At 46.4% G+C, this 27,184-nt stretch overlaps 1 protein-coding gene across 1 annotated transcript; it reads right to left on the bottom strand.

Annotated features, from left to right (window-relative positions):
• Nucleotides 1-7,159: 7,159 nt before the first annotated feature.
• Nucleotides 7,160-25,681, bottom strand: CEACAM20 (CEA cell adhesion molecule 20). The gene is made up of 13 exons (XM_066271859.1): nt 25,550-25,681; nt 22,833-22,910; nt 21,978-22,256; nt 21,239-21,520; nt 21,061-21,069; nt 19,742-20,011; nt 16,450-16,728; nt 14,506-14,620; nt 14,201-14,286; nt 13,338-13,399; nt 12,939-12,972; nt 12,316-12,440; nt 7,160-7,213 (listed from the first exon to the last, which is right to left on the bottom strand). Exons 1-13 carry the CDS (start codon nt 25,599-25,601, stop codon nt 7,160-7,162), a joined length of 1,725 nt encoding a protein of 574 aa, XP_066127956.1. The 5' UTR covers nt 25,602-25,681.
• Nucleotides 25,682-27,184: the final 1,503 nt, after the last annotated feature.

Here is a 27,184-nt window from a genome sequence, read left to right as displayed (position 1 = left end):
TGTTTCTTTAGTGAACTGTATTGCTATTAATACTGTCTGTTAAATATCTATTACATGTTATAAGTTAATATTCCTACAAACAGCCTCATGCTCTTCAGTAAATTAAGTCAAGGATGTGACAGGATATAAAACCAGTGGGGATTGTAGTAAGGTACAAAAAATCTGAAAAATTAATATTGATATTCTAGGAGGAAAGGTCAGGCTTTCCTGTCTCATCCTTCCTTTGGGGAGGGGAGGGAGAAGAATGTAGAAGTTTCTGGCCTGCAAGAACAATGGGTCATTTAGTTTTAAATCTAAAATAAAGGTTAACCAAGAAACTTCTTCTCTTTCAATGGGGGACAGAATTTACATACCACCCTACATTGATTGTAGTTCCTCCCCCTTCCTGGAATCCTGAGAGTAACATACTTCTAGGCAAAGGAACACTAAAAGTTTTGTAAACATCTTTGACTGTGTTACCTTGAAAGTCTTAATGTTTCTGTGTAACCCCTAAACAAATGTTGTAAGCTTGTGCCATGATGTCATGCTCTCCCCTGCCCATGTGTGATCAAGGGTATATAAACAGCCCCTGAAATGTTTTGGGGCACACATGATTTGGGCTTCCAGACTGCCCCATGTAAGCTATATGTGTCTGGCATATTTAATAAATCTCCTCCTTTAATAAAACTCTCCAAAATTCATCTGGACTTGGTGTCTCTAGGTAAACCCGCAGAATTGAGGTACAGTACCTTTCAGCATCTGGGATACGGGTACTTTACAACCGTTGGTTTTATAAAAAATATGAATTTTTTTAAAAAATACGAATTTTAGCCTGACCAAGTGGTAGCGCAGTGGATGAAGCATCAGCCTGGGACAAAGAGGACCCAGGCTCACAACCCTGATGTTGCTGGCTTGAGCATGGACTCATAGATGTGACCCCGTAGTGTTGTGGACCATAAATGGCAAAAAGCCATTGTAAATTTGAGGCTTAACAAAAGGCTAAGTTCTCCCCCCTCCACCTCCATATTGGCTATGATGCTGAGTATTTGCACCCACTTCACTTGCTTCCTTAAGTTGCTGGAAGCAATTTACATGCCCTTCCTCTTACTCTTTGTTTGTTCAGATGTTGGTTGATTTCACTTATGCATGGTGGGGGATTTCTGTTTTTGCCTTGCGAGAGTTTCTGCTTTAGCCTCGGATATTGCCATCAGCTTTTGAAGAGTCCTCCCGGTCCCATTTTCTCTTAATAAGTGTGTTTCCTTAATTCCACACTGTTATTAGGAGCTGCGCTGGTCTGCGGCAAGTGGCACCTGAACAGAAGACTTGAGTATGAGTACAAGGAAACTAAAACTGAAAGAAGGTGACAGAACTCCCCAAAGTGAAGTGTGCACAGTGAGTAAAGAAAATTTTGGGGGAAAGTTTAGTTAGGCGTAAAAGATTATGGGACAGATACGGTAAAAAATAAGGGACCTTTTTGTAGAAATGTTTCCATATGAAGAAAAATTGTTGTCTGAAGAGTATCAAGGTGAGCTCAAAACAGAGGGATGTGAATACAAGGATAATTTGGAGTCTAAGGATGACTCAGGGGATAAAAAATCTGTGGCTATGGCTGCCTTAGCCACGGGGCCTCCCCTGACCTCAGCTCCTTCCTACATTCAACCCTCTGCTCCTCTGTTTCCTTATCTGGCTGACTGCGGAGTCTATAGCTCAAAATCTGGGAAATGCCCTCTCCAACAATCTATAGACCAGGCTCAAAATATAGGGGAAACAATAAATAGCTTTACCCGTTTTCCTGTTGTAGAAATACAGGATGATACAGGGAGACTAGTGCAAGAACATGAACCTGTACCTTTTAGAACTCTGAAAGAGCTTAAAACTGATTTTGTTCAGCATGGGCCTACTGCCCCCTTTTCACTTTATCAGATACTATTAGTGCAAAGGCTCTTCCCCCAAATGACTGGAAGGTGATTGCTCGTGCTTGTCTCTCTAGCGGTGATTATTTGCTGTGGAAGTTGGACTTTCTTGAGAATGGATAGGAAACTCAGATATTAGGAAAATTACAGCTTTTCCTGTCATGGTCTGATTTTCTTTAATGTTTTAACTACAATCTTCTGCACTATCATTTTGTTTCTTTCTTATTCTTTGCCTGGAAATTGAGGCAGGAGACTTGTGTTGGATCTGACTATAGAAAATATCCCAGCAGCTGCCGAGAACAAATTTTTTGGGGGAGATTTTGTTTAGTCCCATCCTTCAGTCCCTCTGTCAGAAAATGCCCTGACTAAAATCAGGCAGGCATCTTTCTAATCTGGCTGTGCTCTGAAATCCCAGGTTTCTCTCTGGTTTGTCTGGTTCATCTAATTCTTGTTTCTGTTTAGTCTTTGTTTAATGTTGTCTAAAATGTGTCTGTTTTTAAGGCCTGAATTAAGTTCCTTTTTTTTTTGCATGTAAAAATTGGGAATTCTGGCTCTAATATTTAGGAAAAAATGATTTTAGAACTTGTAAGGAGCACTCATTTAAATTTAAATAGAATAGAATGTAGATCCTTAAGACTTACTGATTTGGTTAGTGCATTGTGAGGTGTGTTCAGAGTTAGGAGCCAAATAGCAATTTAAGTATTAGGACTAATCAAAGTTATATGTTATACTTGTGTTTTTTGTGCGTAAATTGTCTTGTTTATGTGTAAGGTTATACTCAGGCAAAACAAAGGAATTGAGCAAAATTAAGCAGGGCCCTAATAAGTCATTTCAAGAATTTGTCTCACGGCTAATTCAGGCAGTTAGAAGAATAGTATAAGGATGCTAATTCTGCTTCTCAGTCCACATCCTGCAAAAGGGGCCCCATGGTGATTTGGCTCCTCTGATTTTGCCAATTGGATTTAAAAAATAGGTCAGGGACGCCCTGAAATGGAACTAACAATACAAGGGTGTAAATTTAAAGGACTTTTAGATACTGAAGCTGATGTACCTGTTACTGCTAAGCTACATTGGCCTCCTTCCTGGCCCACTTTTGCAGCAGCCACAGAATTACAAATCCCCTCAACAAAAAGCTCTAGTTTTTATAATAGGAAGATAAAGAAGGTCATTCTGGATTCCTTTAAGCCTTATGTGCTCCCTGGCTCTGGGAAACTTCCACTAAATGGCAAATTGCTTTTGCAAATTTTACAGGCCAAATTGATTCTCACAACCCAGCTGATAAAATAGTTACATTAGTATTTCCTAAAACTTCCACTAAATGGCAAATTGCTTTTGAAAATTTTACAGGCCAAATTGATTCTCACTACCCACCTGATAAAATAGTTACATTTTTATTTCCTAAAATAATTGTTAATGAGCCCATTCCTGAAGCACCTACAGTCTTTACTAATGGGTCCAGCCTAGGAATAGCAGGCTTAATAATCAATGGACAACTTTATACTGAAACAGTCACCTTAAAATCAGCTCAAAGAGTAGAATTACATGCCATTATCATGGCTTTTCAGCATTTGCCATACTCCTCCTTTAATCTGTATACAGACAGCAAATATTTACTTTTGGTTGTTTCCACTATAGAGACTTCTGTCTTAGGGACAACTGTTGATGAGGAACTATTTCAGCAATTTCTCTTTCTTCAAAGACTTGTACGTCAACATAGAGTCCATGTTTTATAGGACATATTCGAGCTCACACCATGCTCCCTGGAGCTTTAGCACAAGGGAATGCCCTTGTTGGTCAAGCTACCCAAAAGAAAATTATTGGAGCAACCATGACAGATCGAGCAATTCAGTCTCATACTATTCATCACCAGAATCCTGCAGCCCTGTGTAAACAGTTTCAACTTTCCCGGGAAGCAGCACAGCAGATTGTTCAATCCTGTCCAAGGTGTTCTATACTACAATCTGTCCCTTCATTTGGAGTTAACCTTCGAGGACTCCTACCAGGACAACTTTGGCAAATGGATGTTACTCATACACCTTCATTTGGCAAACAGTCCTTTTTACACGTTACAGTGGATACTTATTCTGGATTTATAGTAGCCTCTGCCAGAACAGGAGAGGCTACTAAACATGTTATAGCTCATTGTCTGTATGCATTTTCTATTATTGGACTTCCTGATGTGATTAAAGCTGACAATGCTCCTGCATGTGTAACAAAAGCATTTACTGTATTTTGTTAAACCTTTCGAATTACGGGTATTTCTTACAATATTTAAAGTCAAGTTATTATTAAAGTGTACCCAGCAAATATTTAAGGTCAATTTAAAAAATATAAAAGGGGGAGCCATATCCTGGAACTCCTGCAAATCTACCTTATCTTTAAAAAATTTCTTTTAAATGCTGATGAACAGGAGATGCCAAATCTTTTTCTCCTGCAAACTTCTACCCTCTTTTATTTGATTCAGCTAATAACACTGTTTTGTCTTTTTCCAAATAGCTCCAGATATACAGAAAAGGTTTATATAGGCAGATGGGGATCCTCAAACCCCTCAGTGAGATCTTCTGAGCATGGCTTTTAAGGTACCAAGAGGCAGAAAAAGCGCAATAGAGATCAGGTGAAATACCAGCTCTTGGGATATGCCCTTAAAGACTCCAGTGCCCCAAAGGGGTCTCATAGGACTCCATCTGGATCCTGCTTCAATAGTGGAAAGGAAGGTCATTGAGCTAAAGCCTGCTAGACTTACATGCCTTTGCTGTGAGGAAAAAGGGACACTGGAAGGTAGGCTTCCCCCTCACTCTTCTAAGGGAGGGTTCAGTCTCTTCCAGCCCTGCTCCAGCCACCTGTGACCCAACCTTGCCCAGAATGCTGGGATTTGCCACTGAAGGCTACAGGTGCCCAAGGCCATGGGCCCCATCTACGTCACAGTGGACAAGCCTAGGGTATTTTTTCCAAGTAGCAGGTAAACAGATCTCATTTACACAAGGGCCACTTACTATGTCTTGCCTGAATATTCGGGTTTTTACTCATCCCTCGAAGATCTGTGTTGTGGGTGTTGATAATCCTATTTTCTGCTGCTTTGTTTAATATATAGTGTTTCCTTTATTCCTTCTGCCTCAATGCCCCATTCATATTTCAGGCTGGGACCTACTCCTAATTTAGAGCTCTCTTTCTCCTTTTTGCCAACTTCTATTACGAATTTACTTTTGCCACCCAGCTTAGTGTATCCTGAGGTTCTCTTTACCATGCCACAGTTGCAGAGCTCCAGGGAAAAGCACCCTGGTCTCATCTTTCCAGGCTGAGGAGAACAGAAGCTCCATCTCCACACATGCTGCAGATGGCTTTTCCAGTCTGTAAATCATTACCAACTAGAAGCAGCAGTCATTGGGACTTGGATGCGAGCTGCAGAATGTAGAAATGTGACAGCAATTCCAGTGCCATGCAGACATTTCCTGGACTCCTGCTCCTTGTGACAGCTCTTAATAGACTGAACTGGGGTTGGGTTGCATTTGCAGGGATTTGGAATGGTGTTGTGCCAACTAGGACTTGGACATGTTAAGGACATTACTCTTTTATAGATTCTTGCTATATTGGCTAAGAATTAGCTTAAAGGCTTTAATCACTGTAATTGTATCAGAATGTTTGTTTGGGTATCTCTTAGCATTGGCTATACTAATTTTGTATTTGTTCTGTATTTTTTCAGTCTGCCTCCAAATTAGAATCTGGAAAACTAGGAAATCAGATGAGTGCAAATCTCAGCACACAAATTAAAAATAAAAAAGAAAAGGAGGATATGTTGTGGACCGTAAATGGCAAAAAACCATTGTAGATTCGAGGCTTAGCAAGAGGCTAAGTTCCCCCCTTCACCTCCATATTGGCTAGATGCTGAGTATTTGCACCCACTTCACTTGCTTCCTTAAGTTGCTGGAAGCAATTTACATGCCCTTCCTCTTACTCTTTGTTTGTTCAGATGTTGGTTGATTTCACGTATGCATGGTGGGGGATTCCTGTTTTTGCCTTGGGAGAGTTCTTGCTTTAGCCTTGGATACTGCCATCAGCAGTTGAAGAGTCCTCCTGGTCCCATTTTTTCTTAATAAGTGTATTTCCTTAATTCTGCACCGTTATTAGGAGCTGCACTGGTCCGCAGCACCATAGTTACTGGCTTGAGCAAGGAGTCACTCGCTCTGCTGGAGCCCTCCGGTCAAGGCACATATGAGAAAGTAATCAATGAACAACTAAGGTGCCACAATGAAGACTTGATGTGTCTCATCTCTCCCTTCCTGTCTGTATGTCCCTATCTCTCGCTCTCTCTGCCTCTCTCTCTGTTTCTGTCTTTCTTGTGAAAAATAATGTATTTTGTATCTGGTTAACCTACAAATATGTTGTGAATTCTTGTATATAGTATTCCATTTGAGTCTCTTGCTTTTCTAGTGAGACAATCATCTACAGACAATAATTTCATTTCTTCAGTATTTTAAACCACATATCCCCTTTCATGTTGGTTTGCATTGGCTACCATTTTCTTTTATTAATTAATTAATTAATTAATTAATTTACAGAGACAGAGAGAGAGTCAGAGAGAGGGATAAACAGGGACAGACAGACAGGAATGGAGAGATGAGAAGCATCAATCAATCAGTCATTAGTTTTTCGTTGCGCATTGTGACACCTTAGTTGTTCATTGATTGCTTTCTCATATGTGCCCTGACCACGGGCCTTCAGCAGACTGAGTAACCCCTTGCTCGAGCCAGCAACCTTGGGTCCAAGCTGGTGAGCTTTTGCTCAAACCAGATGAGCCTGCGCTCAAGTTGGCAACCTCGGGGTCTCAAACCTGGGTCCTCAGCATCCCAATTCGATGCTCTGTCCACTGCGCCACTGCCTGGTCAGGCTTGGCTACCATTTTTACAACAATATTAAAAGCCTAAGATCCCTGGCTGGCTCACACGCTCCTCCCTGAATACTGTGTCTATCAACAGTGTTTCCCCATTCTCATGATGCAGCTATGGCACCCCTAGCTGCTGTGTCTCCAACCTTGGCCCTCTAATTTTATGTCACTTTTGCTCTGTTTCTGTTGTTTTTAAAGAAGTATTAGTCAAAGCCTAAAATTTGGTGGGAACTAGGGTCCAGAGCTTGAATGACATATTGAAATAAAATGTCACAAAGTCTGCAAAGAGCATGGCAAGAATATATTACACACTCAATAAATGTTACTGAATGTATGATTGAACGTGGTTTCTCTAGGACTTCTGGAGAAAGGATCCTTGCTTCTATTAGACTGAGGGCTTCATTCGGCAGTAAATGCTGCATTCTGGATTCACAAGCACCTGTTACACAAGGAGAGAAAGTGAGTTCCATTTCCTGGGGAGCCCTCCTTCTCCACTTGCTGTCTCCAGCGCCCAAGCACTCTGCACACTGCTTCCCCATCGATGAAAATTCCAAAACACTCCTCCTTTCTTACTGCACTTCAGTCACACTGGTGCCTCACTGTTCCTGCAATGGCCCGTATATCCCCTCACTGAGGAGGACAGACACTAAGGTGGTCCCAATTACCCCTTATCCTGATATTCATGCCCTTATGTTATCTCCCTGCCCTTGAGGGCTAGACATGTGACTTGCATATGACCAGGAGAATATAAAAATGGTGATCTGAAGTGCAGGATTGTGTGCACATGATTCTGTTATATAAGATTGTGATTTCTGTCTCAGCTTTGAGGAAGTGTTGTGAGCTGCCTAGGGAGAGGCCCATGTGGCAAAGGAGTGAGGATGGCCTCTAGCTGAGAGCCACTAAAAACCTGAAGTCCTCAGATGACAACCTGCAACGAACTGAATGCTGCCAATAATGACATACACTTGGAAGTGGGTCCTTCCCTAGTCAAGCCTCAGCTCAGACCTGAGCCTTGGCTGACACCTGAGTACAACCTTGCAGAAGACCAATATGGGCAGTGCCTGGACTCCTGATCCACAGATACTGTCAGATGATAAATGTATATTGCTTAAATCTGGTAAGTTTGTGGTAATTCATTATACAGCAACAGATCACAAATACACCCACCTCAGGGCCTTTTCACCAGACTCTCTACGTGGTTCACTCCTTGTTATCCCTCAATAATGGAGCAGACACTGAGTTGACTGACCTGACATCCTTCCCCACTTTTCTCTCTTCTGCTTCCATTGAAGAGACTGAAAAGGGTACCATCTCACTTTCTCAGCCTTCTTTGCAACATGGGATACTATCTGACAGAACTTATACCAAGGAGATGTAAAAGGAAATTTTGTGGGTGAGATTTCAAGGAAAAACTTTTGTTCTAGTAATAAAAGGGAACAAACATGTCCCCATACCCCAATAAAGAGAGTAACTGCATGAGCAATGCTGTTGCAGTGGATAGAGCATCCACCTGGGACTCTGAGCTCCCAATTCTGAAACCCTGAGGTTGCTGGCTTGAGAGAAGGCTCACCAGCTTGAGAGCAGGGTCGCCAGCTTGAGTATGGGATCAGGGTTGCTGGCTTGAACCCAGAGGTCACTGGCTTGAAGCCCAAGGTCATTGGCTTGAGCCTCCTGGTCAAAGTATGTATGAGAAACAATCAATGAAAAGCTAAAGTGTTGCAACTTCACTTGACCAGGCGGTGGCACAGTGGATAGAGTGTCAGACTGGAACGCAGAGGACTCAGGATCAAGACCCTGAGGTTGCCAGCTTGAGCGCGGGCTCAGCGGGTTTGAGCAAGGTTCACCAGCTTGAGCCCAAGGTCGCTGGCTCGAGCAAGGAGTCATTTGGTGAGCTGTAGCCCCCAGGTCAAGGCACATATGAGAAATTAATCAATGAACAACTAAGGAACCACAACGAAGAATTGATGTTTCTCATCTCTCTCTCTTCCTGTCTGTCTGTCCCTCTCTCTGACTGTGTCTCTGCCACACACAAAAAAAGGAAAAGCTAAAGTGCTGCAATTTTGAGTTGATGCTTATCATCTTTCTCCCTTCCTGTTTCTCTCCTTCTCCTCTCACTTAGAGAGAGAGAGAGAGAGAAAGGGACTAAGGAGGCTAAGTTTATACCAATTCATAGCTGATTGGAGAGTTGACGAACCTCAATGCAATCCATGCAATAGCCTGAGCCAGTCTGATTTTCTTTGGAGATGTTGAACCTGAAATACTACCCTAACATAGTAGTAGAGGTTGTTATATATAATCTGAAGTTATAGAATAGTAGTGACCAGGAAACTTGCCTAAGAATTCAATCTGGACTGAGATGAATAGAACAAATTTATATATCAGCAAAAATAAGCAGCCACATAAAAAAAAATCTCCCTGCCTGAGCAGGCAGTGGCACAGAGGAGAGAGCATCAGCCTGGGACACAGAGGGCCCAGGTTCAAAAGCCCAAGATCACTGCTTTGAGCACAGGCTTATCTGGCTTAAGTGTGGGCTCACCAGCTTGAGAGCGGGGTCGCTGGCTTGAGCATGGATTCATAGACATGACCCCATGGTCACTTGCTTAAGCCCAAAGGTCACTGGCTTGAGCAAGGGGGTCACTCCCTCTGCTGTAGCTCCCCGGTCAAGGCACATATGAGAAAGTAATCAATGAACAACTAAGGTGCCACAATGAAGAATTGATGCTTCTCATCTCTCTCCCTTCCTGTCTGTCTGTCCCTATCTGTCCACCCCTCTAAAAAAAAAAAAAAGAAAGAAAGAAGGAAAGAAAGAGAGAGAGAGAGAGAGAAAGAAAGAAAGAAAGAAAGAAAGAAAGAAAGAAAGAAAGAAAGAAAATCTTCCTGATAACATTCCAGTTCCCACAGTAATTTCTGAAATTGAAGTATCTGAGATTTCCCTGGTGTTCTCCCAATTAATCCCCATTTTATCTGAACTACTTTCAGAGAGTCTTTCTTTCTTTCTTTCTTTCTTTCTTTCTTTCTTTCTTTCTTTCTTTCTTTCTTTCTTTCTTTCTTTCTTTTTGTATTTTTCCAAAGTTAGAAGCTGGGAGGCAGTCAGACAGACTCCCACATGCACCCGACCGGGATCCACCCGGCATGCCCACCAGGGGGCAATACTCTGCCCATCTGGGGTGTTGCTTCATTTCTGCTGGAACCATTCTAGCACCTGAGGCAGAGGCCATGGAGCCATCCTCAGCACCTGGGCCAACCCTGCTCCAGTGGAGCCTTGGCTGCTGGAGGAGAAGAGAGAGACAGAGAGAAAGGAAAGGGGGAGGGGTGGAGAAGCAGATGGGCGCTTCTCCTGTGTGCCCTGGCCGGGAATCGAACCCGGGACTCTCTACTGCTCTAACACTGAGCCAACCAGCCAGGTCCTGGGTTTATCTTTTTTACCTGAAAATCCCTAACTAAGATATATAGGACATTTACATCTTTCAAGAATGCTTCATCTGTCGGTTGGGCTAAAGTCTGCTACCCTAGAATCTAGCCTCCAAAGTAATTGATCTGCCCTCTGGAATAATAGGGAACACATTTGTCCCTCTACCCCAAGCCAGCCTTCAGACACTAAAATATTGAAGTTCTATGTCCCTAAACTTTCTCTTTTCCAAACCTAACAAAACATTGTCAGTAAGACTTGGATTTGGTCCTCCTCTTCTGCCTCCTCAAAGTTAGATTGGTGACTGACTCCTTTAGAGTATAGGGTCTACAGTCTATCCCTGGAAGTGGAGTAATCTGGCTGGTCCCAATGACAGGGATGTTATCAGTTGAGTTCTCTGAAGTAATTTCAATTCCTTAGAACTGGGAAGCCATCACCCACGTTGGGAAGTTCTGCTTATGCCGGATGAGCTAATACTTTTCTTCCTTTTGGGGTAATGAAACTGATTATACTTCTCTTTTTAATTTGGCCACCAGGAAACTTGAAGATGAACAAGAAGTGTAGGTACAGATACTATGTATATTCAGCATATTTTTACTTTTTATCCATATCTTGACTTCCTACTATTATTAAAACTATGTATTTTTATTGCAATTCCCATTTCTGACTTAGCACCATTTTATAGTGGAGTGTAAACTTGCTGCAGATTGCCCCAAATCTCCCATGGGAGAAACGTAGGGAAGTAAATATGTATATATCATGAAAGAAATGAGGAACCAGAAAGAAAAGGAAATGAGTTAAAAGGAATAGTTAGCAATGCAACTGACAGGGAGGGGAAAGCCATGAGTGAAACGGAGAGAAAAGGAATAGAAGGGAGCAGAAAGGAACACAATGGAACTGCAGGCAGGAAACGAGCAGACTACGTGGCACGGTGCCCAGGAAATACCAGCAAAAGGATGGAGTAGAGAGAAAAATCCTAGTGGAAAAGGATGAAGTGAGATACATGGAGTGCAAAGAGTAATGGAACGAAGTGCAGGATTAGAATGGAACTGAGTGGAAAAGAGTGGGAAGGAAATGAATTTTAGGAAAAGAATGGAAGAGAAAGCAGGGAAGTGAGAAAGAGGAAAGGAATGCAGAGGAAATTACAGAAAAGAAATATAATGAAAGGACACTGGGAATTAAAGGGTGGGAATAAAGCAGTAAAATTGAAAAGAATGAAAAGAGGAGGGACTGGATCACTAGGGACTCAAGTAACGAAATGGAATTTAAGGAAACTGATACAATAGCACGAAATGAAAGGGAATGAAAAGACGTAAAAGTAGGAAATTAAATGAGAAGTATGGAATGGAAAATAACTAAGACAAGTGGAATGGGGTGTGATGGAAGAGAAATGGGAAGAGCAAGTGGAAATGAAAAGAACAGACTAGAGTGGGGTGGAGTGGAATGGAATGGAGTCGGGTGGGGTGGGGTGGGGGAGTGGGGTGGGTGGGGTGGAACAGGAGTGGAGTGGGGTGGGGGGAGTGGAGCGGGGTGGGGTGGAGTGGAATGGAATGGAGTCGGGTGGGGTGGGGTGGGTTGGGGGGAGTTGGGTGGGGGGAACAGGAGTGGAGTGGAGTGGAACACAATAGAGGGAATAGAGAGACAAGAATGGAGGATAAATGGAAGGAAACAGAGAGGAGGGGAATGGAAAGCAGTGAAACAGAAATGAATGGAAGGGGAAGAGATAGGGGGAGAAAATTAGAGGAGAGAAAGAAGGAAATGGAAAGAAAAGGAAGTGAATGGGAAAAAATCTATAGAATTAGAAGAAGTGGAATGTGGTGGGATGAAATAAAAGGCAATCCGACAGAAATGAATGTAAATAGGAACATTACATAAAGAGGAACCGAGTGGTAAGACATAGAGCGGATGGGCCGGATTAAATATATAGATGGAAAGAACAGGAATGAAGTGGATGGGAGGGAAAAGATGGCAACGAAATAAGGTGATGAGATGGAAATGGGTGAATGGACTTGAAAGGGTTTTCAAAGGGAAGTTCTCTTGATATTGATTTTACAGATTCTTCAGCAATGAGGAAAAAGCCGATTGGTGACAGCTCTCAACCTGTCCAAGGATTCTGTGTGACATAAAAATACCTCATAGTTTGACTCTGGGTTTCCTTTTGGTAGAGTAGAGGCCAATGGATGCAGCGCAAGTTTGGGCGATGGCTTCGTGGGGCCATAAGAATAGCCCCCAGGGGTGGCAGAAGGCAGATCCTTCTGCAAGTGAACCGGGAGATTGGTTAGGGCCCACAGGCACAGACTGCATTAGAATCACAGTGCCTGGAAAGTGCCTACTTGCACTCTTCAGAGACCCAGAGAGGAAGAAATTCACCCAGGTTCTCACAAAGAATTCAAAGAAGCAAAGTTAGGACCCAGGACCCTGCCTCTGCCTTAAAACTCTTTCCTTTCAACTGGCTACTTCTAAAATCCCAACCCTAAACCATCCTTTGCATCCCAGCACATGCTGGGCCCAAGGCCATCTCATTTGCAACCCAATTCCAAGCCCTGGAGGTGGAAGGAATACAGAATAGAAGCCAAAGGCCTAGTATCTGACCCACATCCCTGCGAGGCCTTGGGCCACTTTCTCCCCATCCCTGGCCCTGCAGTGAACAATAATTATTTAGGCGAGATGGTTCCTCAGATTTGTCAAATCTACAATTTAGGATAGTATACCCTCTGCAGCTCCTTGAATCAAATCCAACAGAGCCAACATAGGTCATAGACCTGCTCTGGGGAATCTGATGGCAGCATCTGGAGACAGGAAAAGAGTGAAGAGGTCATGGGACTTGGGGTGGGGGCCACCCCAGAAATTCTCAGAATTATCATTGGCCTCAGAAGCAGTTAGGTCCCTTATCATTCCCAGAGGAGCTCAAGGCTAGACATGGTCATGGTGAAGAACTAGAGGACAAGGAAGAGGAACGGGAAGAGTCAGGGAGGGTCTTGGGATCCCCAGAGAAGGCAGAGGAGAAAATGCAGAGACCCAAGCTGGCACTGGTATCCTCAAGAAAACATGCCTGGCCCCCCACCCCAAGAAATGAGACTGGAACAGCCCTTCTGGGCTGTGCAAGAGCCAGACAGTGAGGGGAGACCGAGGGTCCTTCTGGAGTATCACCCACCTTTTTGACTTTGACCGGTCCTTGAGGTGGGGGTATATTGGCATACACAGGCCTTGGCCAGTCTAGAGAAAGCAAATGCCAGCCCAGGGCTGGAGTTAGTAATGGCTATGAAGGAAGGGGCAGTTTTTCTGGGTCACTGCTATTCCCAGGAGGAAGGTGACAGAAACCTTCCTTCCCTTCTCCCCAGGACTCTTCATCACATTTCCAGTGAACTTGACCTGGGATGCTCCAGAAAACTGTTTCTAGGTTAGACAAGACTGTTGGATGAAATGTATGAGAACAGAAATCTAAGACATAGCCTCAGTTGCATGAGTGGGTCCCTGGTCGTGTGGGTTTGTCCTTTGTCTTGGCCTTGGGTTTCCTCTGTGCAAAACTGATCAGGACTAGTCAGTATCTAGAAGAGTTCTATTTTATGAAGCCCATCCTTCTAGAATCCTAGGCCAGAGATGGCAATGATGTTTCCTTTGCCTTTGGTGACCTCCCACCCATCAGTAGAGGTGCTTGGGGTACTGTGTTGAGATGGGTTATGAGGCTGATTCTGGATTCAGCAGAGAGGAGTGTTGTGATTGATTTTCTCTGCTACAGCAATCAAATAACAAAGTTTTCTGAGACTGAGGGAGGAGAGAATGGCCACATGATGCCTTATTTTTGCTATGGCTTTTGGAACAAGCAGAACTACTCAGATTTCTTAACTCCAATCTCATCCATTTTCCAGATGGGGACACTGAGGCTTGGAGAGAGCAAGGCTTACCTATGATCACATGAGGATTTAGTGGCAAAGCTAGGAGCAGGCAGGCTCCCAGCACCAGCCTCCTTTGCCAGCCCTCACCGCTGCCCGGGGCATCAGCTACAAAGTCACTTACTGGACCTGGGCTGTGCAGGGTGCTCCTTCTCTGAGGTGGGTGTGTTGACCTCCTGGATGGGGTCCTCCGCTGTTTTTCTTGAGGGCCTGAAATACCAAAGCCCTCATACTTTTGTACATCTATTCCTTCCCATCTCTGCAGGCTCTGTCCATATCCCATGTCCATTCTTAGCCTAGGCCCCAAACTCTCTGAATTCCCCAGGTGTCGTGGATGATGCTCAGCACCATGGGCAGCAACCCTCCCCACCCCCACCCAGTGGGTCAGGTCCCTGGAAGACCACCGCCCCACCTCATTCCCAGCTTTACCGGCTGGCATTTCTGCTGCAGAGGAAACAGCCCAGCCCTATGGATAGGGTGATGACAGTCAGGGTCCCGATGGCCATAGCAGCAATGAGCACTGCAGACAAGGATGACTGGGGACCTGGGCCTAGAGAGAGAATCAGGACCTGGGCCTGACACACTCTCCTCCCTGCTCCCATCCCATTTCCCAAGCTTGTGGCTTTATCTCCACTTCATTTGATGAGCACTGGTTTTCCAATCACTGAGAGTCAAGATTTTGTGGTTTTAATCGTTTCTGGAGTCAAACAGCCAAGGTTCACATATCAGCTGTGTGACCTTGACTGTGCTCTTAATCTCTGTTTCAGTTGTCTCGTCTTTAAAACAGGGATAATAGGGCCTACTTCATATGGTTGTGCTGTGACAAGGACACTGCTTACAATGATGGGTCACATATGGCTTTCACAGCACAAGGCTTTGCCTCTCTGGGGCCCTGTGATTATGAATATGTGAGTTTCCTTATATATTCACCTGCAAGGCTGTTGTGAAGGTGAGATGAGATCATGAATGTCAATACCAGGCACATAGTAGGCAATTAATAAATGGCAGTTTTTATCATTAATTTTGGCCTGCGGTTTGCTCATCCTGCTTTTGCTAGAACTTTCTCACAGGGGTGAGGTCCATCTGTAGGGAGCGAGAAGGCAGCCATGGGGTTGGGATATGAGGAAGGAGCTCTGCACGGAGGGGCAGGAGGGGTTTCCTGGATGCCTGTGGGGTTATTAGTTTCATTCGCTCCATTTCTTTATGTCAAACCTCCATTTCTTTGTGTCAAACAAGCATAGCAATTCAAATCCCTGTAGGCTTGCTAAGAGATGAAATGAGACTGCATGGGAAGGTACCAGCACAGAGCTCGCCCATAGGAGGGGCTCGATAAAAGGTGGCGGTGATGATGGCGATGGTAATAAAGCTGCCGTCCCCTATGCTTTAAGCCCCAAGAGGTTTTCATACAAATCCTACATCCCCCGTCAACATCAAGCGGACTCCCTGCTTCCTCCTCTGAGCCTCTGTTTCTCCATCCATCAAGTGGTCCTAACAAGACCAGGGGATGGTTCTGAAGATCAAGTGAGGTTATTTGGGAAGCTGCATGGTGTCCTCTGCTTAGTGGACAAATAAGAACACTGCTCTAGAGGCAGCCAGCCCGGTTTCCAACCCAGGGACAAGGCTGGAATCTCTAGTTCTCCGTCTCTACTGTCCGGTGGAGACAGAGGCCCGCCCCACAGCCAGCAGACAGAGAGTGCCCAAGAAATATTTGCAGACATTATATATAAAAAGCTTGCTTTGAGCATGTGGCACAGGCTCAATAAAGAATAATTTTATTTGTTTAACAAATACAGTATGCCAGGCACTGCCATAGAACTTTATACATGTTGATTAACTGTCAACAAACCTAAGATATATGTAAGCATAATTATTACGTTTGTTTTGCAGATTAGGAAGCAGAGGCCCAGAGAGGTTAAGTAGCATGCCCAAGGTCACACAGCTCATAAGCATTGGAGCCACAGGTGAGCCATGGCGACTAGACCGTGTTGCCTGCGCAAGAACTCAGGACAGATATACGGAGACTCGCTGCCAGCCATGTAATTAACATTGCTATTAATATAATTCCTGATTTCTCTACCAGCTCACTCCTCCTCTCACTGGCTGTCTCCCTGACCCATTGTACTTTTAAACAGCTATGAAAGGCAGGCATGACATACCCCATTTACAGGTAGGAAAACTGAGGCTCAAAGCAGCCTGAGTTTCTCAGGGCACACAGCTAGGAAGTAGAGGTTGCAGGGCCTGAGCAGTGAGGGTTGGGATTGAGCAGCTCTGGATTGCCACATGCCCACGCAGTGCACTCATTTCTACACCCCAAGGTCAGAAAAGGCCAGTTGTACCCGAGGGGAGGGTAGTGTCTACACCTGAAGGACTTACCCACTACTCTGACCAGGACCGAGGCGGAGTGGGCCACCCTGGTCAGAGGGTTGAGGGCCGTGCAGCTGTAGGTCCCCTGGTGTTTCCAGGTCAGGGCCCTGATGGTCAGCTTCTCCCCCATATACACAGTGGTGGAGTGTTCCAGGGTCCAGTGATACTTGGCACCTGGCTGGGACTCGGCTCGACACTGCAGGGTTATGCTGGCATTGAGCTTCGCCTTGACATTGTGGACCACCGCGGACTCCGGCCCGCTGGTGATGTCCACCCGGTCAGGGCCATCTGTGTGCAAAGCCAAATATGCGCCCATCCTCCCCTGGCGAGTTATCCTACTCCGCCCTGTTGGCTTCCATGTTGAAAGTTTCACCTTTTTTTCCTTCTCAATTCTAACTAAGATTAATTTCAGGTTACACCCTGGACAACAAAGGTTCTAACTGCTGTTGAAAGGAATCTCAGCTAGATAAAGAGAAAACGCTCCCTTTCCCCCTTAGCTGCCTAGTAAATCGATCCTAGTTTGTAACACGGAGCAGGGATGGGAGGGGATCACAATCAAAACCAAAAAGCCCCACCCTTGCAAAAGCAAATTCTGACAAAGGATCCTCTTAAGACAGCAAGCTTCAGGCCTGACCAGGCGGTGGCACAGTGGATGGAGCGTTGGACTGGGATGCGGAGGACCCAGGTTCGAGACCCCGAGGTCGCCAGCTTGAGCGTGGGCCCATCTGGTTTGAGCAAAAGTTCACCAGCTTGGACCCAAAGTTGCTGGCTCGAGCAAGGGGTCACTCGGTCTGCTGTAGCCCCACAGTGAAGGCACATATGAAAAAGCAATCACTGAACAACTAAGGCAGTGGTCCCCAACCCCTGGGCCACGGACCAGTACCGGTCTGTGGGCCATTTGGTGCCGGTCCACAGAGAAAGAATAAATAACTTAAATTATTTCTGTTTTATTTATATTTAAGTCTGAATGATGTTTTATTTTTTAAAAATGACCAGATTCCCTCTGTTACATCCATCTAAGACTCACTCTTGATGCTTGTCTCATAAGTTCGACAATTATATTTAAAAATACCACAGTTTTTACGCCGGTCGCATAATCTTATTTTGTGCATTTATCTGTCCCACCCTAAAGGCTGGTCCGTGAAAATATTTTCTGACATTAAACCGGTCCATGGCCCAAAAAAGGTTGGGGACCACTGAACTAAGGTGTCACAACGAAAAACTGGTGATTGATGCTTCTCATCTCTCTCCGTTCCTGTCTGTCTCTCCCTATCTATCTTTCTCTCTGTCTCTGTGAGAAAAAAAAAAAAAGTTATATATTTTTTTCTGATAGAATTTCCTATTTAATAACACGTGGCTCTGTGATATTTAATTATACATCTGGGTGTTCTCCATGGTAGAGATGTTCATGGATTTTCCTTGTAAACAGCCCTTGGCTGTCCTTCCACATCCACAACAGAGACTAGCAAAAGGCTGTCGGATTTCTCATGCAAACTAAGAGTGTGTGTCTTGTCTTGTATAATGTAAACTACTGGGAAAGAAGGGTGCAAAGAGTGTTTAGGTGGGACATTCCTGGAAAGGAGGAAAATCCTGCCCCTGACCCTGCCTCCTGCTAAATATCCTTTGAATCTGTTAATTTCACCCATCCTAATCCCAAGGCCACCAGGATCCCTTATCTGCCCCTTTGTTAGTGTCTCCACCCCAGTCTCAAATGCTCCAGTAGGCACTGAGCTCTGGAAGCCATGGCTATCTGTTGTCAAGTGCCCACCACGTTGATCAGCATAGAGAGAGAACCAAATAGATATTTTTGGTGTAATGACTGGAATAGGAAGGAAAGAGGGATAGCAAGAGAGGAAGGGAAAGAAGAGGAAACAATGCATTTAATCTTTTCCCTATGTCCTCCTGCTACATAACGTGTAACAGTGGAACCCCTGCTCTCTCCTGCTGCACAAGCCTCTTCCCCCCAATCTTCTCCACCTCAGCCATGGTTTCTACGTGCTTTGAATAGCTTGGGCAAAAAACCTTGGGCAATCGCTTCTCGGCCTTTTGGCTAAGATCGAGTGTAAAAACCCTTAGACTTGTTCTTGACTCCCCTCCTTCTCTTTTACTTCATCCTGTGAGTTCCATATTAAAAAATGTCTATAGTCCCACTCCTCTCATCACCCACAGTGCCATTCTGGTCCAACCCCATCCTCTCTAGATGGACAATTTTTTTCTCGGTCGCCACGAGAGGGCGCTTGCAGACCTCTGGTGGCAGGAGTTTAATTGGCCAAAGGTCGGGCTGCTGTGCCTTGAAATCCACTCCCAGCCCTCCATGGGCTGCACCCTGCCAACACCTGAGTGTGCTGGGGAAACTGAGGCAGGCCTCTTCTTGAAAGACATGGGCCTCCTGGCAACCTTGACAATGTTGCTCAGACTACATGGCAGTCTACAGGCTTCCGCCCAACCCTCCCTTCCTTTATCTGTCACCTAGGGTCAGGCTTGCCCCCAGCCCAAGGGCTCTCCCAGCCGTCCCAGCTCCCTCCCTACCTGTTCTCACAAGAACCTCTCCCCTAATAAAATCCTTGCAGGTATAACCCCATTTAATCTCACCTTGGGTCTGCCTCTCCCAGGACCCAGACAAACACACTCTACAAGCTCCTGCCTCTCCTCTGCTTCCACTCTGTAGACAAGGTCCAGGAAGACCTGTGAAACTTGTGTGGTCCTGTCCCTCCTCCACTCAGAGCCTCTGTGGCTCTGGTGCCCACACCTGGGCCCACGGGGGCCCTGCGTGCTCTGCCCCAGCCTGTCGCCTCCTGACCTCTTCTGTTCTACCTCCCCCTGATTCACGTCTCTGGTCTCCTTGGCCTCCTTGGGACCCTCTGACGTGCCAAGCACTGTTCCCACCCCCTGGGACTCTCTTCCTTTAGCTGCCTACATGGCCCACTCCCTGCCTCCTTTTGTCTCTGCACCAATGCCACCTCCTCAGGGAAGCCTTCCCTGACTGCCCCCCCCCCCCCGTATGGCAGCATCACCTTCCCCCCTCCCAGCCCACCCTGTCCCTCTCGCTGTCTCATGGGCTTAGCCCCACGTGACACACCATGTACCTCCCTTGCTTAGCTGTTTCTGGCCCATCTCCCCCACTGGAGCATAAGCTCCGCGAGGGCAGGCGCTTTGTTCTGCCCTGTGCCCAGAGATGCCTGGCCCAGAGAGGTACTCAGCCATTGTGGAATGAATGACTACTGGAAGAACTAAGAGCGAGGGAGGAGAGGGAGGAGAGGAAGGGAGGGCGTAGGAGAAGGCCCAGGCTCAGGTGACTCACAGCTGATGGTCAGGCTGAGGGGTTTACTTCGGGCCCAGCTGCCCCAGTTCCGGACCTCACACTCATAGGGCCCAGTGTCATTCCGCCAGAGGTTGTGGATGACCAGGGTCCTGTTGTTGGCTGACAGTGCCAGATGCTTGCTGGGCAGGAGGGGCTGGCCCCTCAGTAACCACTGGACTTGAGCCACCTTATGGGTGGTCTGACAGGTCAGGGCCACAGGGCTGGCATTCTCCACAAGGTTCAGCCTTGGGGACACAATGGTTGGCCTTTCTGGAAACACGTAAAGATAGAGAATAAGGTTCAGGGACTCTTCCCTAGAATCTTGACCTGCCAGAGCCCACAGGGTTTTCTAAGGATGTATATGTTGTGAGTGGTGTGTGTGTGTGTGTTTTGCATATGACTGTATTGTGTGGGTGGTATGTGTAAGTTTTTTGTGTATGAGTGTATGTTGTGTGACAATTATTTAAACATATTATGGGGTTTGTGTGAGTTTGTGTCCATTGTATATGTGTGTGTTGTGTGTGTATGTTTTGTGACTGTAAGGTGTAGGTGTTGTACATATGCATATGTGTGTAAATATGTGCTATCTATATTTTTTCTGTATGTGAGTGTATGTTGTATGTCTGTGGTATCTTTTGTGCTATGAATATAGGTTGTATGATATAAGTATATGCTTTGTACATGGTTGTGTTGTGTGTGTGGTCTGTGGATACATTGCCTGTGTGTATTCTGCATCAGTTGTGTGCCTGTGTTGAGGGTGTTGAATGTAGGATATGTGTGGTTTTCTGTGTTGTATGTGAAAATGTTGAGTGTCTGTGATGTGTGTGCTGTGTGTATGTTATCTATGTATCATTTGTATATGTTTTGTGTGGGTATATGGCATGTGATTGTGGTTTTGTTGGTTGTAGATGTGTTGTATGGGAGATATGTGTGTATGTCCAGTGTGTTTTATATGTGTTGTGCATATGTGTGAATATAGTGTACACATGGGTATGGATTTGTGTGTATGGTGTATGTGTTATGTATCTGTGATGTGTTATATGCTGGTCGATTGTGTTGTATATGTCTGTTATATGTGTGTTATATTGTATTTTATGTGGGTGAGTGTGTCGTGCTTTGTGGTGTTGTGTTATGCATTGTGTTGTGTGTGTTGTATGTGTCTCTTGTGTGTTATGCACATGTATGAATGTGCTGTACATGTGATTCTAATTTGTGTGTGTTACTCTGTGTGTGTGACAATGTGTGAGTTCTGTGTTATTGTTTTCATCTATAGAGAATCCGCCCCCCAGAGAATCAGACAATGGGCGACCCATAGAGACCGGTGAGGTCTTGTGGGGGGTGAGCCCAGGCAGGAGCCAGGGCCTGCCCTCCCTGTGGTCGGCACCCTGCTCTGCCACCAGCCATGTGGGACATCCCCACTGCTCTGATCCTCCTCGCACTCTGGGGACCTCTGATTCTTGCAGGAACAAAGGGGAGGAACAGGAGAAAGAGACTCACCCAGGACTTGAACTTTAAGAGCAGCCAGGTGGGACAGGTGAGTGGCACTGTTGGACACCAAGCACCTGTACGTGCCCTCGTGTTCCCTGGACACGGCGTGGATGGTGAGTGTTCTTGTGGTGAGAGACGGGATGGAGTCATTGGGGAGAAACCAGGAATAGGCTGGGGGTGGGTGAGACCGTGTTTCCACCGAGAAGGTCATGTTGGAGCCCTCTATCAGCCCAGTCACCTCTCTGCCAGGTACACTGGACTTCAACTTGATTTCAAAGGGGTCAGGACCATCTGGGAGGACAAGAGCAGTCAGAGCCAGGACAGTCGCATCAGCACCAGCTCTCTTAGAGGAACTTACAGGGGTAATATTCATATAGCTCTTCTCCCCACCCAAGCTCTCTCTGCACCATTTACGCAGGAGATGCAGAAGTTGAATGGAGATTAAATGCCAGCCTTATCCCTGGATAAAATAGGATAGGAAGACACATCTAAAGCATGCCAGCAATGCTATTTCCTTGTTCTGACAGAGGCAAGATTTTGGATCAAACAGGGAAAGGTTAAGGAGCTCAGTTTCAGATACATGAAGTTGGGTGTTTCTGGTAGAACCCAAGTAGAGACATCAGTCATACACCTGGAGTTCAAGGGCAGACAAGTCCGCATTTGGATGGTATTCAAAGCTGTGAGACTGGATGAGATCACCAGGGAGTGGGTGTCAGTGAGGGTGAGGGAGAATGGAAAGGGAACTCACAGTTCACATCCAGAAAGGTGGGGTCACTGCTCTGGGCCTGGAGGGCGCCCCAGGCTTCACACTGGTAAGTCCCAGCGTCTTCCCGCCGGACAGCGAGGATGGTGAGTGTCTTGCCGTCCGGGGACAGCTGCATGCGCTCATGGAACACCAGGGGGAGATTGTTGGAGACCCAGTGGATGGTGATGTTGGTGTCCTTGGTGTCACAGTAGAAGGTCACCATTTCCCTCTGCTCCTGGACAGTGCCCTGGCTGACTGAAATGGTGGGCTTGGCCAATGATTCTGCACAGGGAGAAAGAGAGAGAGGGAGACAGAGGCAGAGAACAGACAGAGGAAGGCCAAGCGAGACACAGTCACAGAGGGACTCGGGGAAGCAGGGGTAGAATGGAATTATCAAAAGATACATGAGCTCAATGCTTGGACTTAAATGCTAGGTCTGTGGCTCATTCTAAGGTGGTCTTGGGCAGCTTATTACCCGTCTCCGAGCCGCATTACAAGAGCAGAAAGTCTGGGACATGACAGTTGCTTATTAATATCAGCAGCAGAGAGAATCAAACCTGTAACAGGGATGCCAGCCAGGTCCTGCTCCCACTGCTTAGCCCACCTTTCCCACCTGTGGCCATGACAGCACAGTGCCCCCACCCCACCCCCTGGTACCCTGCTGCCAGAACAACTGATCCAGCCAATTGTTGACAGACACTAGCTGGCCCATCAGATTCGTCCTGTTGGGATTGTGGACAAGGAACCTTGATGGGTGCTTGAAAATGACAGCCTTGTCTTCTGTGCCCACATCTCCAAGTCTGCTGGGAGTCTGGAGTGTCCAGGGGGTCCCAATCATAGAAAAAATATTCTTCTCACTTTGGGTGGTGTTAAGCAGGTTGGTATCAAGGTTGAGCTGGGCTGCAGCTGGCAGACTCCACATGGTCAAAAGTGAGGCTGATGGGGAGAGAGGAGGCGTTTATAGAGCGAGCAGTATGTTGGGGGTGCCCAGTTCTGTTCTCCATACGTGGAGGGAGATCGGAGGTCATGGACATGGCACTCCATCCATAGAGGCTTGACTCCTACTCGACACTTACTGGCCATGTGACTTGTGCCATGTTTCTGTCTTCTCTGAGCCTCAATTTCCCCAGTCATAAAATGGGCATAATCCCACCTGCATCCTAGGTTGTTGTGGGGAGGTAGTGAGCTCTGGCTCACTCGGGGAGACGGGCGATCAGCCGCTCCCTTGCACACAGAGGGAAGCAGATGCTCAGAGAGGTGAAGTCACTTTGCAAGGCCATAGAGTAAGTGGCAGAAGCCAAACTTGACCCTGGCCTGGCAGCTCCTAAGACAGCGACTTCCTCCTGCCCACCCAGGGATGGGCACAGAGCCTACGCCTGACAAAGGGCACTTGTGCTATTACATCCCCTGGGAGAAATGCACCTTGCTACTTCCTCAGGCTTGCCCTCAGGTGGAGAGCTCCCTCGCACGGGGAAGGGAAGCTGAACAGATAGCAGGAGTTTCCACCTGGCCATTCCGTGCAGCTTTATGGAGGCTCGAGGAGACTGTGGGCGTGGGTAGGACCCTCACCCCAGCAGCCACGGTCCCGTGCAGTGACCTGGACATGCCCTCACCCTCCCGGCAGCCCAGTGACCAGAGGCTGGCAGCCGTGCTCCTCCTTGCCCCTCAGGCCACCCCAGTGTGGCTGAAGCCCTGCTCCAGTCCCTGCTCAGTCAGTGGTGAAGGGCACGGCTTTCAGGATATCTGGGAGCAAATACTGGCACTGGTGCCCACTGGCTCTATTATCATGTGCAAGAAACAAGGGGCTTTCTCTTTGTGAGCCTCCGTTTCTTCAACTGCAAAATGGGGAGAATAGTAGAACTTAGTTCCTCAGGTTGTTGTGAAGTCTGATGAGATAGCAGATGTGACACGCTTAAAACAGTTCATATTAAGTGTTCAGTCACTATTATTATTATATTATTATAATTATTTTATGTGTTTCAATTTTCTGCCTGCAGTGCTGTTAGAGGTTAAGTCCACAGGCTCAGAATCTGACTGCCTAGGTTTGAATCCCAGCTTTGCCATTTTGGGGGCAAGTGATGTTCTCCATTTGAGCCTCATTTTCCCTATTTGTAAAATGGGGTAATAAGAGTTCCTGCCTCGCCTGACCAGGTGGTGGCACAGTGCATAGAGCGTTGGACTGGGACGCACAGGACCCAAGTTTGAGCCCCAAGGTCACTGGCTGGAGCATGGGCTCACCAGCTTGAGTGCGGGGTTGCTGGCTTGAACGTGAGATCATAGACATGATCCCATGGTCACTGGCTTGAGCAAGGGGTCACTCGCTTATATGTTCCCCGGTCAAGGTACATATGAGAAAGCAATCAATAAACAACTAAGGTGCCGCAAAGAAGAATTGATGCTTCTCATCTTCCTTCCTTCCTGCCTATCTGTCTGTCCCTTTCTTTATCTCTCTATCTCTCTTGTTAAAAAAAAAAAAGAGTTCCTATCTCGTTTAGCTGTTGTAAAGATAAATGATCTAAATCTATGTACTTTAGTTGACCACTGTCACCTTGTTAAATTTAATTCTCTAAGTAAAAATAAATAATTTTTTTTAAAAACATGAGACCGCCTGACCTCTTGGTGGTGCAGTGGATAAAGCGTCAACCTGGAATGCTGAGGTCACCGGTTCAAAACCCTGGGCTTGCCTGGTCAAGGCACATGTGGGAGTTGATGCTTCCTGCTCCTCCCTTCTCTCTCTCTCTCTCTCTCTCTCTCTCTCTCTCATTCTCTCTCTCTCCTGTCTAAAATGAATAAATAAAGTCTTTAAAAAAATTAAAAAAGAAAAGATGAGACCAATTTGCAAAAAAAAAAGATAAATGAAAAATATGAGTGAAAGTATCAACAGGGGGTCTCATCACACAGTTTGAGGAACATCTCCCTCTGTGGAAGGGCTTCACCTGGCCCCTTCCCCCGCCTCCTCCCGGAGCCCTGCCTCTGCTCCTGGAGGAAGCAAGCCTTGCGGAGAAACACACAGCCTCCCTCTCCCTCCTTTGTCTGCGCACCACCCCACCCCCACCCCGCAGGGAGGACCCGGAGCCCTGCGGTCAGCGGGGGTCAGCCAGGAAGCTCCTGCCAAATGTGAGAGCCATTCTCAGCAAAGCCGGTTGAGCCCTCACCTCCACACGCCAAACTGCAAAATCACTTCTTTGCCCCCAAAATGTTTTTCTTACCAAAATATATATTATAGTTTCAAGTTTTGCCTCAGATACCCTTTTAGCATAAGTTCACAGTCATGCTATCCTGATGCATGAGCTAGCCACACCCTCCCTCTGTTGGACTCCTCTCTGTCTGTCTGTCATGTTCCAGCTTTCCTTCTTTCTCTAGTTCTGTGGTTCCAACCCCATCTCTCTCCGTATATATGTCATTATCTCTGGTCTTTGTCTGTCTTTGTCAATCTCTCTAATATTTGTCTTTATTTCTGTCTATCTCTCTATATCTCTGTTTCTATGTGTTTCTGTCTCCCTTCTGTGTGCGCGCGCGCGCGCGCACACACACACACACACATCCCACCCGGTGTGAGGGGAGAGGACACTCACCTGAGAGCAGGATTCCTGTCCCATGGTGGCCACATAAGCCAGGGGGCCCCATGGCTCCTGGCACCTGACTGCAGGGTGCCCAGGCGGGTGTGCACACAGGAGCAAGTCCTCACTCCCGCTCCCTTCCCTGCCCTCTGGCCTGCTGCAAGCTCACAGGCACTGAATGACGGCAGCTCCCAGGACAGGCAAGGTGGCGGTGGCAGGGGAGGGATGTGACACCACCTCTACCCTCCCCCAGCACACTCATGTTCCTCTCTCTGCCCAGCACAGAGAACAGGAGCCCCAGGAACCCTGGGGTTCCCCGAAGGTAGGAAAGGAGGAAGAAGACCCCGCCCTTTGGCTCTGGGCCCCCTTGAGAATTATGTCCCGCTCAAGCCCCCTCCCCACCTCTTTGCCAGGATGCAGAGCAATCCATGGGGAGGGACAACTTGGCAATGATAGACTTAAAGGGACCAGGAACTGAGATTATGATGATCAACAGCAATGATGACAACAATAATGGTGGCTCATGGCTATGGAGAACTTAATAAGACCAGGTCCAATGCTAACCTCACTCTGAGCAGCCTGGAAACATTTAACTAAATGAGCTGAAATGGTTCTTGAGACGAGGATTCTGGTCGTAAACAAAAGGTGGGAAACACAGCCTGACCAGGGGGTGGTGCAGTGGATAGAGCATCGGACTGGCATGCGGAAGACCCAGGTTCGAGACCCCGAGGTCGCCAACTTGAGCGCGGGCTCACCTGGTTTGAGCAAAAAGCTCACCAGCTTGGACCCAAGGTCGCTGGCTCGAGCAAGGGGTTACTCGGTCTGCTGAAGGCCCACGGTCAAGGCACATATGAGAAAGCAATCAATGAACAGCTAACGTGTCACAATGAAAAACTAATGATTGATGCTTCTCATCTCTCTTCATTCCCGTCTGCCTGTTCCTATCTATCCCTCTCTCTGACTCTCTTTGTCTTTGTAATAAAAGGTGGGAAACACAGAATGACTGGGGTGGGAGCGCCCCAGGGGTGCCTGCCCAGCTGGGGAGGAGGGAATGGAGGGCTTCCTGGAAGAAGGGGCGCCTGATATGAGAGCTGGAGGGCATAATAAAGGTTCAATATATGACTGTTGCCTTTTTTTTTTTAATTCCCTAGAGGCAAGAGAAACTTTTGGTCTTTGGGAGCACACAGGCCAAGAAGGTTTAATGTACTGTATTTTTCGCTCCATAAGATGCACTTTTTTTCCACAAAAAGTAGAGGGAAAAGTGCCCCTGTGTCTTATGGAGCGAATGTTTATTTTATTTATTTATTTATTTTTTAGCTGCTGCAGGTTCTCAACTAAAAGAGTATTTGAACATTAAAGTCTCTTCTCATTTGTCAATAACAGTGCTAATAGTTGTTAATACTGCTGTCGAGTTTACATTGTTGAAATATTATTGTGGTATATTTTATTAAATATTTTCACACACCATTTGGTTCAGATTTTTTTTTTCTTATTTTCCTCCTTAAAACCCTAGGTGCGTCTTATGGAGTGAAAAATACGGTAATTGGCTGGGTCAGGGAACTGCGGTTAATCCCTGTATTCATTCACTCATTTACTCCCCTTTATTTAACAAATTCCCTGAACTTCTCTCTGTGGTGATTCCTGGGCTAG

This window comes from Saccopteryx bilineata, chromosome 3 (genome assembly GCF_036850765.1).
Source record: "Saccopteryx bilineata isolate mSacBil1 chromosome 3, mSacBil1_pri_phased_curated, whole genome shotgun sequence".
Taxonomy (NCBI): Eukaryota; Metazoa; Chordata; class Mammalia; order Chiroptera; family Emballonuridae; genus Saccopteryx; species Saccopteryx bilineata.
Note: the sequence above shows the minus strand (reverse complement) of the source record. Positions and strands in the feature narration are given on the sequence as shown.

Bases quoted from the DNA above. Each gene is read 5' to 3' on its own strand.
- CEACAM20 (XM_066271859.1), bottom strand. From the start codon at position 25,601: ATGGGGCCCCCTGGCTTATGTGGCCACCATGGGACAGGAATCCTGCTC. The intron at 22,257-22,832 runs GTGAGAAGAATA...CTCCCTGTGCAG, and splicing joins CCTGCTTAACACCACCCAAA to AATCATTGGCCAAGCCCACC. The intron at 12,441-12,938 runs ACCTATGTTGGC...CGGTTCACTTGC, and splicing joins TTCCCCAGAGCAGGTCTATG to AGAAGGATCTGCCTTCTGCC.